The following is a 16,486-nucleotide window of genomic DNA, read 5'->3' on the forward strand; positions in this document are numbered from 1 at the left end:
AGGACGGGAACGTAGATCGACTGGTAAATCGAGAGCTTTGCCTTCTGGCTCAGCTCCTTCACCACAACGGATCGATACAGCGTCCGCATTACTGAAGACGCCGCACCGATCCGCCTGTCAATCTCACGATCCACTCTTCCCTCACTCGTGAACAAGACTCCGAGGTACTTGAACTCCTCCACTTGGGGCAAGATCTCCTCCCCAACCCGGAGATGGCACTCCACCCTTTTCCGGGCGAGAACCATGGACTCGGATTTGGAGGTGCTGATTCCCATCCCAGTCGCTTCACACTCGGCTGCGAGCCGATCCAGTGAGAGCTGAAGATCTTGGCCAGATGAAGCCATCAGGACCACATCATCTGCAAAAAGCAGAGACCTAATCCTGCAGCCACCAAACCAGATACCCTCAACGCTTGACTGCGCCTAGAAATTCTGTCCATAAAGGTTATGAACAGAATCGGTGACAAAGGGCATCCCTGGCGGAGTCCAACCCTCACTGGAAACGGGTCCGACTTTCTGCCGGCAATGCGGACCAAGCTCTGACACTGATTATACAGGGAGCGAACCGCCACAATAAGACAGTCCGATACCCCATACTCTCTGAGCACTCCCCACAGGACTTCCCGGGGTACACGGTCGAATGCCTTCTCCAAGTCCACAAAGCACATGTAGACTGGTTGAGCAAACTCCCATGCACCCTCAAGGACCCTGCCGAGAGTATAGAGCTGGTCCACAGTTCCACGACCAGGACGAAAACCACACTGTTCCTCCTGAATCCGAGGTTCGACTATCCGGCGTAGCCTCCTCTCCAGTACACCTGAATAGACCTTACTGGGAAGGCTGAGGAGTGTGATCCCACGATAGTTGGAACACACCCTCCAGTTCCCCTTCTTAAAGAGAGGAACCACCACCCCAGTCTGCCAATCCAGAGGTACCGCCCCCGATGTCCACGCGATGTTGCAGAGTCTTGTCAACCAAAACAGCCCCACAGCATCCAGAGCCTTAAGGAACTCCGGGCGGATCTCATCCACCCCCGGGGCCTTGCCACCGAGGAGCTTTTTAACTACCTCGGCAACCAATAATTTTTAAGTTAAAAAAAAAAACGCCACTGCATTGAAATCTTTTTTTCTGTCCAAATTGAAACACCACATGCATTTAGCAATAAAGATGAAGTTCTTATTGGCGCACATTCTTTCTCAGCTTTCAAGGCCACCTAAAATGACGAGTTTGACACCTGTGGTCTAATAAATGAGAATCTTCCCCACCCCCCGCATCCCCTCATTGTTGCGGTGCGCTCTAGAGAATGCCAATGCCCGTGTGGCCCATAGCTAGAACCACCCCTGCATATTGAACTAAAAAGGTGTTTTTTTTAAAGGGGAACATTATCACAATTTCAGAATGGTTAAAACCATTAAAAATCAGTTCCCAGTGGCTTATTTTATTTATCGAAGTTTTTTTCAAAATTTTACCCATCACGCAATATCCCTAAAAAAAGCTCTAAATGCCTGATTTTAACCATCGTTATATACACCCGTCCATTTTCCTGTGACGTCACATAGTGATGCCGATACAAACAAACATGGCGGATAGAACAGCAAGTTTATAGCGACATTAGCTCGGATTCAGACTCGGATTTCAACGGCTTAAGCGATTCAACAGATTACGCATGTATTGAAACGGATGGTTGTAGTGTGGAGGCAGGTAGCGAAAATGAAATTGAAGAAGAAACTGAAGCTATTGAGCCATATCGGTTTGAACCGTATGCAAGCGAAAACGACACGACAGCCAGCGACATGGGAGAAAGCGAGGACGAATTCGGCGATCGCCTTCTAACCAACGATTGGTATGTGTTTGTTTGGCATTAAAGGAAACCAACAACTATGAACTAGGTTTACAGCATATGAAATACATTTGGCAACAACATGCACTTTGAGAGTGCAGACAGCCCAATTTTCATCAATTAATATATTCTGTAGACATACCCTCATCCGCACTCTTTTCCTGGGGGTCTGGCGGCAGATTTCTTTGACTTTATCGTTGGAAATGCATCTGCTTTGAGTGTCGCAGGATATCCACACATTCTTGCCATCTCTGTCGTAGCATAGCTTTCGTCGGTAAAGTGTGCGGAACAAACGTCCAATTTCTTGACACTTTTGCATCTTTGGGCCACTGGTGCAACTTGAATCCGTCCCTGTTCGTGTTGTTACACCCTCCGACAACACACCGACGAGGCATGATGTCTCCAAGATACGGAAAACAGTCGAAAAAACGGAAAATAACAGAGCTGATTTGACTCGGTGTTTGTAATGTGTTTGAGAAAATGGCGGATTGCTTCCCGATGTGACGTCACAACGCTCCGAGAGCGAATAATAGAAAGGCGTTTTATTCGCCAAAATTCACCCATTTAGAGTTCGGAAATCGGTTAAAAAAATATATGGTCTTTTTTCTGCAACATCAAGGTATATATTGACGCTTACATAGGTCTGGTGATAATGTTCCCCTTTAAGGATTTTTAAAGTTTGACCGTTTTTTTTTCTTTGCAGACTTTAATCTCCATGGCAAAATTGATGAAGGAGTGCTGGTACCAGAACCCATCAGCCAGACTAACGGCGCTGCGCATCAAAAAGACTCTGACAAAGATCAACAGCTCCGTAGACAAAATGAAAACAGACATTTGAGCGTGCCTGGTGCAAAATAGGAAGAGGAAAGGAATACTTCTTGGACTAAATGCCTTTGAGAGGGTGAAGCGTACTCTTGTCCATTTGTGTGCCCTTATAGTGGCCTACATATTTATTTGAAATACTTTTAAAGCGGGACACATTTTGGCATCCAAAGATGGCTCACCAAACAGCCACAGGTCTTGAACATAGGACAGTAAATCTTACTATCACAATCTAGGGGCTGGCTGTTATCTGACATTTATCTTTGTTTTTAACCTTCGAACAAGGTAGTAATAATCTCACATTTGCTCTTTTTTTTTAGCTGCACTCATCGAGCAGAGTTGAATGTCATTAAGAATACAGCAGTTGTACAGTCTGAATGATATACCTGCTCAATACGTTGTGTTCCTTTCTAGCTTGACACAGAGAACAAATGATGACAATATCTGCTATAGGTGATGCCCTCACCCCCTGTGGACGCCTGTACTGTAAGTTTGCCTGTGAAGCCTTTATAATGTGTCCATTGTCAACTTCATGAAGTCAAACTTCAAACTTTTTTTTATTTCGTTAACATTTTATATCGACTAGTGGTTTCTATTAATTAAATAGAAAACAAGTTTATTACCTGTCTTGATGCCTTTTTTGTCTTTTTTTTTTTTTGCAACTTCAACTACAGTATACTGTCTCAACTGTCTGTCTTTCCTCAAATAGGGTCCTCCGCTCTAAAAGATGCCCTGTCTTGATTAACACCTCCAAATTTGATCATGAAAACTACAACTAAGATGCACGTTACAATCAAACTGGTGTGTAATAAAAACAATACTTTCAGTATTAACGCTTTATAGGATGCAACATAAGACTACTGGCACATTCAGCTTTATGGCAAAGACTTTTTACGGACTAGGCCCGTGTTTTTCAAAATTTTTTGAGCCAAGGCACATTTTTTTCATTGAAAAAATGCGGAGGCACACCACCAGCAGAAATCATTAAAAAATGAAACTCAGCAGCCGATATTGACAATAAAAAGTCGTAGTTGTTGGATGTGACTTTAAAGCATAACCAAGCATGCATCACTATAGCTCTTGTCTCAAAGTAGGTGTACTGTCACCACCTGTCACATCACGCCGTGACTTATTTAGAGTTTTTTGCTGTTTTCCTGTGTGTAGTGTTTTAGTTCTTGTCTTGTGCTCCTATTTTGGTGGCTTTTTCTCTTTATTTGGTATTTTCCTGTAGCAGTTTCATGTCTTCCCTGACCGCTATTCCCCACACCTACTTTGTTTTAGCAATCAAGAATATTTCAGTTATTTTTATCCTTCTTTGTGGGAACATTGTTGATTGTCATGTCATGTTCGGATGTACATTGTGGACGCCGTCTCTGCTCCACAGTAAGTCTTTGCTGTCGTCCAGCATTCTGTTTTTGTTTACTTTGTAGCCAGTTCAGTTTTAGTTTCGTTCTGCATAGCCTTCCCTAAGCTTTAATGCCTTTTCTTAGGGGCACTCACCTTTTGTTTATTTTTGGTTTAAGCATTAGATACCTTTTTACCTGCACACTGCCTCCCGCTGTTTCCGACATCTACAAAGCAATTAGCTACCTGCTGCCACCTACTGATATGGAATAGTATTACACGGTTACTCTGCCGATCTCCAGACAGTGCAGACACTCAACAGCGGCACATTATTATATATATATTTATAGTAAATAACGGCAAGAAATCTGCTTTCAAAGAACTCTGGCTTATTAGTGATTCCCAGAGCCCAAAAAAGTCTGCGGGCAATAGAGCGTTTTCTATTGGGGCCCCAGTACTCTGGAATGTCCTCCCGGTAACAGTTAGAGATGCTACCTCAGTAGAAGCATTTAAATCCCATCTTAAAACTCATTTGTATACTCTAGCCTTTAAATAGACTACCCTTTTAGACCAATGGATCTGCCGTTTCTTTTCTTTTCTGCTCTGCCCCCCTCTCCCTCGTAGAGGGGGGGCACAGGTTCGGTGGCCATGGATGAAGTGATGGCTGTCCAAAGTCGGGACCCGGGGTGGACCGCTCGCCTGTGCATCGGTTGGGGACGTCTCTGCCCTGCCGACCTGTCTCCGCTCGGGATGGTCAACTGCTGACCCCACTATGGACTGGACTCTCACACTATTATGTTAGATCCACTATGGACTGGACTCTCACAATATTATGCTAGATCCACTATGGACTGGACTCTCACACTATTATGTTAGATCCACTATGGACTGGACTCTCACTATTATGTTAGATCCACTATGGACTGGACTCTCACTATTATGTTAGATCCACTATGGACTGGACTCTCACACTATTATGTTAGATCCACTATGGACTGGACTCTCACAATATTATGCTAGATCCACTATGGACTGGACTCTCACACTATTATGTTAGATCCACTATGGACTGGACTCTCACTATTATGTTAGATCCACTATGGACTGGACTCTCACTATTATGTTAGATCCACTATGGACTGGACTCTCACAATATTATGTTAGATCCACTCGACGTCCATTGCACCGGTCGCCTTAGGGGTGGTCCCCACATCTGCGGTCCTCTCCAAGGTTTCTCATTGTCCCATTGAGTTGAGTTTTTCCTTGCCCTGATGTGGGATTTGAACCAAGGATGTCGTTGTGGCTTGTGCATTCCTTTGAGACACTTGGGGACGGCGTGGCGAAGTTGGGAGAGTGGCCGTGCCAGCAATCTGAGGGTTACTGGTTCAACCCCCACCTTCTACTATCTTAGTCACGTCCGTTGTGTCCTTGAGCAAGACACTTCACCTTTGCGCCTGATGGGCCTGGTTAGCGCCGTGCATGGCAGCTCCCGTCATCAGTGTGTGAATGTGTGTGTGTGAATGGGTGAATGTGGAAATAGTGTCAAAGCACTTTGAGTTACTTAAAAAAGGTAGAAAAGCGCTATACAAGTACAACCCATTTACCATTTACCATTTGTGATTTAGGGCTATATAAATAAACATTGATTGATTGATGTATGTGTGTGTGTGTATATATATACATATATGTGTATATATATATATATACATATATGTATATGTGTATATATATATATATATACATATGTGTGTATATATATATATATACATATATGTATATGTGCATATATATATACGTATATATATGTATGTGTATATGTATACATATATATATATATATATATATATATACAAACCCCGTTTCCATATGAGTTGGGAAATTGTGTTAGATATAAATATAAACGGAATACAATGATTTGCAAATCCTTTTCAACCCATATTCAATTGAATGCACTACAAAGGCAACATATTTGATGTTCAAACTCATAAACTTTATTATTTTTATTTTTGCAAATAATTAACTTAGAATTTCATCGCTGCATCACATGCCAAAGTAGTTGGGAAAGGGCATGTTCACCACTGTGTTACACGGCCTTTCCTTTTAACAACACTCAGTAAATGTTTGGGAACTGAGGAGACACATTTTTTAAGCTTCTCAGGTGGAATTCTTTCCCATTCTTGCTTGATGTACAGCTTAAGTTGTTCAACAGTCCGGGGGTCTCCGTTGTGGTATTTTAGGCTTCATAATGCGCCACACATTTTCAATGGGAGACAGGTCTGGACTGCAGGCAGGCCAGTCTAGTACCCACACTCTTTTACTATGAAGCCACATTGATGTAACATGTGGCTTGGCATTGTCTTGCTGAAATAAGCAGGGGCGTCCATGGTAACGTTGCTTGGATGGCAACACATGTTGCTCCAAAACCTGTATGTACCTTTCAGCATTAATGGCGCCTTCACAGATGTGTAAGTTACCCATGTCTTGGTCACTAATACACCCCCATACCATCACAGATGCTGGCTTTTCAACTTTGCACCTATAACAATCCGGATGGTTCTTTTCCTCTTTGGTTCGGAGGACACGACGTCCACAGTTTCCAAAAACAATTTGAAATGTGGACTTGTCAGACCACAGAACACTTTTCCACTTTGTATCAGTCCATCTTAGATGAGCTCAGGCCCAGCGAAGCCGACGGCGTTTCTGGGTGTTGTTGATAAACGGTTTTTGCCTTGCATAGGAGAGTTTTAACTTGCACTTACAGATGTAGCGACCAACTGTAGTTACTGACGGTGGGTTTCTGAAGTGTTCCTGAGTCCATGTGGTGATATCCTTTACACATTGATGTCGCTTGTTGATGCAGTACAGCCTGAGGGATTGAAGGTCACTGGCTTAGCTGCTTACGTGCAGTGATTTCTCCAGATTCTCTGAACCCTTTGATGATATTACGGACCGTAGATGGTGAAATCCCTAAATTCCTTGCAATAGCTGGTTGAGAAAGGTTTTTCTTAAACTGTTCAACAGTTTGCTGACGCATTTGTTGACAAAGTGGTGACCCTCGCCCCATCCTTGTTTGTGAATGACTGAGCATTTCATGGAATCTACTTTTATACCCAATCATGGCACCCACCTGTTCCCAATTTGCCTGCTCACATGTGGGATGTTCCAAATAAGTGTTTGATGAGCATTCCTCAACTTTATCAGTATTTATTGCCACCTTTCCCAACTTCTTTGTCACGTGTTGCTGGCATCAAATTCTAAAGTTAATGATTATTTGCAAAAAAAAAAAAAAAGTGTATCAGTTTGAACATCAAATATGTTGTCTTTGTAGCATATTCAACTGAATATGGGTTGAAAAGGATTTGCAAATCATTGTATTCCGTTTATATTTACATCTAACACAATTTCCCAACTCATATGGAAACGGGGTTTGTATGTATATATATATATATATATATATATATATATATATATATATATATATAGTATATATTTATAGTAGTATCCTAAATGATTATGAAAATGCATCTCATTCCCAAATCTCTTTCAGTTTTTTTTCTCACCACAGCAATCTACTTTAATGATCATAACTCCATAGTTGAATTAATTTGCAAAGTGCAAGAAGGCAAGGGTGCGTTCAGTGAGGTGGAAGTGAAGCTGAACCCAGTGACCCCTCATGTTGTTTAATGTGCTGGAGAGCGTTTACAGGCCAGCTGACTGTAATGGACACCTGCCATCAACATGCATCAACAGCTGTTTGAACTTTTTACTGTCATCATATTCACTGTCATTTCATCCATTATGCACACTGCGTTCACTCGGAAAGTCCAACACGCTCACTTCCTGTTGGCGTTCCTGAGTGCACTTTAGCATCTGTATCTGATAGATAATCCAGATATCTACTCATAACAGAAACATGTATTTTACTTCTTTACACCTTGAAAAAACCACCAGCTTTCAAAATAGTGTTGTGCTCTTCAGTGGCGGACAACTTTGTAATATTTTGACCATATTGTATTTTATTATCATCATTATTATTATTATTATTATATGTCGTGTTATTAATAAACTGCATGCATCTCAGTGTTGTTAACATCTCTTTATTATAAAACTACTCTCACTCGGAAGTCATTCTGAACCAGTTCCTCCGGCCCTCTATGACATCATCACTGGTTGACTCTATAGTTCTTTGTTAACCAACACCGATACACCACAAGCAGGGCTGCCCCTGGCTAAATTGGGGCCCCGACCAGAATTGTATTTGGAGCCCCTCTCTCATTACATAAAATGTTCACATTTTTATTTCTCATTTATTTGTGAAACGTTTCCTATACTTTTTTAAATCAAGTTTAAATGTAATCTAGTACCGTATTTTTCGGAGTATAAGTTGCTCCGGAGTATAAATCGCACTCGTAGGAAAGAGGCCCTAATTGGGACTTCGGAATGCAAAAGTGATAACCCTATCCTTGAGAAAAGACTACCGTATTTTTCGGCGTATAAGTCGCTCCGGAGTATAAGTTGCACCGGCCGAAAACGCATAATGAATAAGGAAAAAAACATATATAAGTCGCACTGGAGTATAAGTCGCACTCGTAGGAAAGAGGCCCTAATTGGGACTTCGGAATGCAAAAGTGATAACCCTATCCTTGAGAAAAGACTAACGTATTTTTCGAAGTATAAGTCGCTCCGGAGTATAAGTTGCACCGGCCGAAAATGCATAATGAAGAAGGAAAAAAACATATATAAGTCGCTCTGGAGTATAAGTCGCACTCGTAGGAAAGAGGCCCTAATTGGGACTTCGAAATGCAAAGGTGATAACCCTATCCTTGAGAAAAGACTACCGTATTTTTCGGAGTATAAGTCGCTCCGGAGTATAAGTTGCACCGGCCGAAAATGCATAATGAAGAAGGAAAAAAACATGTATAAGTCGCACTGTAGTATAAGTCGCACTCGTAGGAAAGAGGCCCTAATTGGGACTTCGGAATGCAAAAGTGATAACCCTATCCTTGAGAAAAGACTACCGTATTTTTCGGAGTATAAGTCGCTCCGGAGTATAAGTTGCACCGCACGAAAATGCATATTGAAGAAGGAAAAAAACATATCTAAGTCGCACTGGAGTATAAGTCGCATTTTGGGGGGAAATTTATTTGATAAAGCCAACACCAAGAATAGACATTTGAAAGGCAATTTAAAATATATAAAGAATAGTGAACAACAGGCTGAATAAGTGTACGTTATATGACGCATTAATAACCAACTGAGAAGGTGCCTGGTATGTTAACGTAACATATTATGGTAAGAGTCATTTAAATAACTATAACATATAGAACATGCTATACGTTTACCAAACAATCTGTCACTCCTAATCGCTAAATCCCATGAAATCTTGTACGTCTAGTCTCTTACGTGAATGAGCTAAATAATATTATTTGATATTTTACGGTAATGTGTTAATTTCACACATAAGTCCCTCCTGAGTGTAAGTCGCACCCCCGGCCAAACTATGAAAAATACGGTACATGTTTTGGTACTAGGGGTGTCCCAATCCGATACTGATATCTGTTATTGGTCCGATACGAGCAAAAAAGTATTGGATGATATCGAAGTTACGATACAAGCAGTCTTGCAGCATGTTTACTTGGGCGAAGCTGGACAGCCAGCTAACAGCTAAATGTCCTCCAATAAAGGCACACGATTAATAGGCTGTAGGCTTCTAGAAGATAGCAGCTACACAACAGGTAAGCGCACAAGCTAGACATACGTAATAAGTGTCCTTAATTGAACAATATTGCAGTCTAAAACAGCACATTTGTCAATACAAACGAGTATCTAATAATTAGTGTCGTCTCCTACTTACAGATCCAAAATCCTCAAGGTAAGTAACAAACGTATCCGCATCATTCAACTTACTGTGTCTGATGATGTATTGATACCACCACATTAACACTGTCATAATCAGAATCAGAAATACTTTAATAATCCCCGAGGGGAATCTAAGATTTTTTTACAAAAAAGGTGAGAAACAGGTAAATGCTAGGGAGGTGGTGAGAAGAAAAAAATATTCAGTCTAAGCCTGGGCCCCTGGAGAGGGGGTCCAGACTGAGGCCAAGGAAGAAGAAAAAAACCTCATAGCCATAGCACACAAACGTGTGTAAGAGGAAAACATCAAAGTACACAAAAGACATTAAAAAGAGCAGAGCTGATGCAACCAGTCACTTCTACACACAGCCACAAAAGTAAAACAAAAACAACAAAACATATACACTGTGCTGGCCTCTGCGGTGTTCCACGCCATCTTCTGCCAGGGTGGGGGGAGCAGACCCAACAAAGCAACCAAGAGAGCCGACTCCACAGTCTCCCCAAACGGACTCTGGTGTGGCAGAGACCCAGCAGCTGGTCTCTGTGGCCAAAAGGCTCACTGGAGGCAGATCCAGAAGTTCACAAAAAAGCACAGCAGAAGTCACGAAAGTGCCAACCCTTGTCACACAGTCCCAAAGGGTCCCGAACCAAAAGACAAAAAAAAAAAAAAAATCACATGAAAACAAAAGGATGATTCCTGAGCGTGACCACCACTGCTGCTCACTGCTCCCCTCACCTCCCAGGGGGTGGAACAAGGGGATGGGTCAAATGCAGAGGGTCATTTCACCACACCTCGTGTGTGTGTGACTATCAGTGGTACTTTAACTTAATGACACAAGAGCACAGAGCAATCTTGAAAGAAATATAAAAAAAATTGTCTTTCAATATCCACTATTGTTCTCAGAGTCATATTACTTGATCTAACCTTTATAAGACCAGCGCTAACAATGAGGAAAATGTACTCTTATTTTCTAATCAGTGACCGAGCAGGAAGGGGCTCGAAATACATTTGCGGTAAAAATTTCACATGAAGCGCCTTGTGATTCATTCATTGACTTTGTATGTGCCCTATCCTCAGTGCGTGCTTTGCATAAAGGGGAGGGGCCTGCATGACCAGAAAATAAGCCATCATGGGGCCAAAGAAAGTTGCGAGTGCCAGGTTTTATAAAGAAGGTGAGAAACACTATTTAATTCAATAAATATTTGTATATTTAATCACAAAGTTCCTTTTTCGTGCATCGCTGTCTTTGCCAACAAATGTTCAATAAAAGCTAACGTTCAATTTTATTCTGCATTTTTAAGTATTTGCATTGTTTTCTGCATGTGAAACTATAAGTAGTCAAACATTTTTTTTATGTTTTGTTCATATTCTTCTAATTTTGTGACCAGAGAATATGCCATCATGGGGCCCAAGAAAGTTGCAAGTGCCAGGTTGATAAAGAAGGTGAGAAACACTATTGAATTCAATAAATATTTGTATATTTAATAACAAAATTCCTTTTTTGCTCATCGCCGTCTTTGCCAACAAATGTTCAATAAAAGCCAAAGTTCATTTTTATTCTGCATTTTTAAGTATTTGCATTGTTTTCCGCATGTGAAACTTTAAGTAGTCAAAACCTTTTTTTATGATTTGTTCATATTCTTCTAATATTGTGACCAGAAAATAAGCCATCATGGGGCCCAAAGAAAGTTGCAAGTGCCAGGTTGATAAAGAAGGTGAGAAACACTATTGAATTCAATAAATATTTGTATATTTGATAACAAAGTTCCTTTTTCGCTCATCGCCGTCTTTGCCAACAAATGTTCATAAAAAGCCAAAGTTCAATTTTATTCATTTTTTAGTATTTGTATTGTTTTCTGCATGTGAAACTATAAGTAGTCAAACATTTTTTTTAATGTTTTGTTCATATTCTTCTAATCTTGTGACCAGAAAATAAGCCATCATGGGGCCAAAGAAAGTTGCAAGTGCCAGGTTGATAAAGAAGGTGAGAAACACTATTGAATTCAATAAATATTTGTATACTTGATAACAAAATTCCTTTTTCGCTCATCGCCGTCTTTGCCAACAAATGTTCAATAAAACCCAAAGTTCAATTTTATTCATTTTTAAGTATTTGTATTGTTTTCTGCATGTGAAACTATAAGTAGTCAAACATTTTTTTTATGATTTGTTCATATTCTTCTAATCTTGTGACCAGAAAATACACCATCATGGGGCCAAAGAAAGTTGCACGTGCAAGGTTGATAAAGAAGGTGAGAAACACTATTGAATTCAATAAATATTTGTATATTTAATAACAAAATTCCTTTTTCGCTCATCGCCGTCTTTGCCAACAAATGTTCAATAAAAGCTAAAGTTCAATTTTTATTCTGCATTTTTAAGTATTTGCATTGTTTTCTGCATGTGAAACTATAAGTAGTCAAACATTTTTTATGATTTGTTCATATTCTTCTAATATTGTGACCAGAAAATAAGCCATCATGGGGCCAAAGAAAGTTGCAAGTGCCAGGTTGATAAAGAAGGTGAGAAACTCTATTGAATTCAATAAATATTTCTATATTTAGAAACACAATTCCTTTTTCGCTCATCGCCGTCTTTGCCAACAAATGTTCAATAATAGCTAACGTTCATTTTTATTCTGCATTTTTAAGTATTTGCATTGTTTTCTGCATGTGAAACTATAAGTAGTCAAACATTTTTTTTAATGATTTGTTCATATTCTTCTGATCTTGTGACCAGAAAATAAGCCATCGTGGGGCCAAAGAAAGTTGCAAGTGCAAGGTTGATAAAGAAGGTGAGAAGCACTATTGAATTTAATAAATATTTGTATATTTAATAACAAAATTCATTTTTCGCTCATCGCCGTCTTTGCCAACAAATGTTCAATAAAAGCCAAAGTTCAATTTTTTTTATTTTTAAGTATTTGCATTGTTTTCTGCATGTGAAACTATAAGTAGTCCAACATTTTTTTAATGATTTGTTCATATTCTTCTAATCTTGTGCCCAAAAAATAAGCCATCATGGGGCCAAAGAATGTTGCAAGTGCCAGGTTGATAAAGAAGGTGAGAAACACTATTGAATTCAATAAATATTTGTATGTTTAATAACAAAGTTCCCTTTTCGCTCATTGCCGTCTTTGCCAACAAATGTTCAATAAAAGCTAACGTTCATTTTTATTCTGCATGTTTAAGTATTTGCATTGTTTTCCGCATGTGAAACTATAAGTGGTCTAAAAAGAAATTAATGTACATACTGTGCGCGCGCACACGCACGCGCACTGCTTCACATGTCTCCGTCAGTGGTTTTCGCTTCTAATCCTCTTACGTTCTCTTCGTGCGGGGGGGGTAGAGGAGGAGGAGGTGCAAAGCTTTCACTTATTGCGTCGTCCACTTGCCCTGACGTGTGCGCATGCGCGCGCGTGTGTGTGTGTTGGCATGGAGGAGAGTTCTTAGCGTGCATGTCGCGTGTTTGCCTGCAGAGAAGCCGCGTCCAGCGTCCAGCGTCCATGGGGGAGCCCACGCGGTTCTTGCCATGACTCCACCCGCCCAGCTGAGCCTCCTCGCGGCGTGGATCTTCCTCTGGCTGCTGCAGCGCAACACTGGTACTTTTCTTCCATGTCTTTGATATAACTGACACTGTACACATGGCTGGAGGAATATACATGAACATTACATATTTTCATACCTAAGTGTCTATCATGCTTATGTTGTTGTCCCTCAGACATAATGCATGATGATATTAATATCAACATAATTAGTTGGTAGTTTTGGGAGTTTTAAAATGGCTTTGTGTTCTGTAACCTGTTGCATCTTTCAAAATGTGCTTCATTATCCTCACCATGGACACCAGTGTTGTTATACATAATGAAGCAATTGTCAATTTTACTTGTTATTGACTTTATTCTTGCACAATTAGGTTGTTTCCCTTCATAATAATAGCACAGTATCCTTGTAAAAAGTGCCATTTTCCCCCCCACAATATTTTGTCACAGTACCTATCATCTCTTTTTATTCCTTTCATGAAAAAGCATATTATACAAGCCACGTACAGTTCACACTTTCATTGTTTATTTTTTATTTTTTATACATTTTACATTAAGCAATTGTCAATTTTACTTGTTATTGACGTTATTATTGTACAATTAGGTTGTTTCCCTTTATAATAATAGCACAGTATCCTTGTAAAAAGTGCCACTTTTTCCCCACAATTTTTTGTCACAGTACCTATCATCTCTTTTTATTCCTTTCATGAAAAAGCATATTATACAAGCCACGTACAGTTCACACTTTCATTGTTTTTTTGTTTTTTTTTATACATTTTACATGAAGCAATTGTCAATTTTACTTGTTATCGACTTTATTCTTGCACAATTAGGTTGTTTCCCTTCATAATAATAGCACTGTATCCTTGTAAAAAGTGCCCTTTTCCCCCCACAATATTTTGCCACAGTACCTATAATCTCTTTTTACTCCTTTCATTAAAATGCATATTATACAAGCTACGTACAGTTCACACTTTCATTGTTTTTTATACATTTTACATGAAGCAATTGTCAATTTTACTTGTTATTGACATTATTCTTGTACAATTAGGTTGTTTCCCTTCATAATAATAGCACAGTATCCTTGTAAAAAGTGCCATTTTCTTCCCCACAATATTTTGCCACAGTACCTATCATCTCTTTTTATTCCTTTCATGAAAATGCATATTATACAAGCCACGTACAGTTCACACTTTCATTGTTTTTTTTGTTTTTTTAATACATTTTACATTAAGCAATTTTCAATTTTACTTGTTATCGACGTTATTCTTGCACAATTAGGCTGTTTCCCTTCATAATAATAGCACTGTATCCTTGTAAAAAGTGCCATTCCCCCCCACAATATTTTGCCACAGTACCTATCATATCTTTTTATTCCTTTCATGAAAAAGCATATTCTACAAGCCACGTACAGTTCACACTTTCATTGTTTTTATACATTTTACATGAAGCAATTGTCAATTTTACTTGTTATTGACATTATTCTTGTACAATTAGGTTGTTTCCCTTCATAATAATACCACAGTATCCTTTTAAAAAGTGCCACTTTTCCCCCACAATATTTTGCCACAGTACCTATCATCTCTTTTTATTCCTTTCATGAAAATGCATATTATACAAGCCACGTACAGTTCACACTTTCATTGTTTTTTCTATTTTTTTTATACATTTTACATGAAGCAATTGTCAATTTTACTTATCGACTTTATTCTTGCACAATTAGGTTGTTTCCCTTCATAATAATAGCACTGTATCCTTGTAAAAAGTGCCCTTTTCCCCCCACAATATTTTGCCACAGTACCTATCATCTCTTTTTATTCCTTTCATGAAAAAGCATATTATACAAGCTACGTACAGTTCACACTTTCATTGTTTTTTATACATTTTACATGAAGCAATTGTCAATTTTACTTGTTATTGACATTATTCTTGTACAATTAGGTTGTTTCCCTTCATAATAATAGCACAGTATCCTTGTAAAAAGTGCCATTTTCTTCCCCACAATATTTTGCCACAGTACCTATCATCTCTTTTTATTCCTTTCATGAAAAAGCATATTATACAAGCCACGTACACTTCACACTTTCATTGTTTTTTTTTGTTTTTTTTAATACATTTTACATTAAGCAATTTTCAATTTTACTTGTTATCGACGTTATTCTTTTACAATTAGGTTGTTTCCCTTCATAATAATGGCACAGTATCCTTGTAAAAAGTGCCACTTTTTCCCTACAATATTTTGCCACAGTACCTATCATCTCTTTTTATTCCTTTCATGAAAATGCATATTATACAAGCCACGTACAGTTCACACTTTCATTGTTTTTTATACATTTTACATGACGCAATTGTCAATTGTACTTGTTATTGACGTTATTCTTGCACAATTAGGTTGTTTCCCTTCATAATAATAGCACCGTATCCTTGTAAAAAGTGCAATTTTTTCCCCCACAATATTTTGCCACAGTACCTATCATCTCTTTTTATTCCTTTCATGAAAAAGCATATTATACAAGCCACGTACACTTCACACTTTCATTGTTTTTTTGTTTTTTTTATACATTTTACATGAAGCAATTGTCAATTTTACTTGTTATCGACTTTATTCTTGCACAATTAGATTGTTTCCCTTCATAATAATAGCACTGTATCCTTGTAAAAAGTGCCCTTTTTTTCCCCACAATATTTTGCCACAGTACCTATCATCTCTTTTTATTCCTTTCATGAAAAAGCATATTATACAAGCTACGTACAGTTCACACTTTCATTGTTTTTTATACATTTTACATGAAGCAATTGTCAATTTTACTTGTTATTGACGTTATTCTTGCACAATTAGGTTGTTTCCCTTCATAATAATAGCACAGTATCCTTGTAAAAAGTGCAATTTTTCCTCTACAATATTTTGCCACAGTACCTATCATCTCTTTTTATTCCTTTCATGAAAAAGCATATTATACAAGCCACATACAGTTCACACTTTCATTGTTTTTTTGTTTTTTTAATACATTTTACATTAAGCAATTGTCAATTTTACTTGTTATCGACGTTATTCTTGCACAATTAGGTTGTTTCCCTTCATA

The 16,486-nt window shown here is 38.9% G+C and overlaps 2 protein-coding genes across 3 annotated transcripts in view; both read left to right on the top strand.

Annotated features, from left to right (window-relative positions):
- Positions 1 to 3,280, top strand: part of LOC133613773 (activin receptor type-1-like) — a 74,729-nt gene extending 71,449 nt beyond the window's left edge. For both annotated transcript variants that reach the window (XM_061971550.2, XM_061971551.2), the window contains exon 12: positions 2,543 to 3,280. In XM_061971550.2, coding sequence (XP_061827534.1) covers positions 2,543 to 2,677 — 135 coding nt within the window. In that variant the 3' untranslated portion in view covers positions 2,678 to 3,280. The remainder of the gene's footprint in view (positions 1 to 2,542) is intronic.
- A 9,319-nt stretch (positions 3,281 to 12,599) lies between these two features.
- Positions 12,600 to 16,486, top strand: part of acvr1c (activin A receptor type 1C) — a 56,339-nt gene continuing 52,452 nt past the window's right edge. Inside the window, exons 1-3 of the mRNA XM_061971539.2 lie at positions 12,600 to 12,656; positions 12,878 to 12,924; positions 13,341 to 13,463. Of these exons, the coding sequence (XP_061827523.1) occupies positions 13,394 to 13,463 (70 nt within the window). The 5' untranslated portion in view covers positions 12,600 to 12,656; positions 12,878 to 12,924; positions 13,341 to 13,393. The remainder of the gene's footprint in view (positions 12,657 to 12,877; positions 12,925 to 13,340; positions 13,464 to 16,486) is intronic.

This window comes from Nerophis lumbriciformis, linkage group LG13, assembly GCF_033978685.3.
Source record: "Nerophis lumbriciformis linkage group LG13, RoL_Nlum_v2.1, whole genome shotgun sequence".
In the NCBI taxonomy this organism is placed as follows: domain Eukaryota; kingdom Metazoa; phylum Chordata; class Actinopteri; order Syngnathiformes; family Syngnathidae; genus Nerophis; species Nerophis lumbriciformis.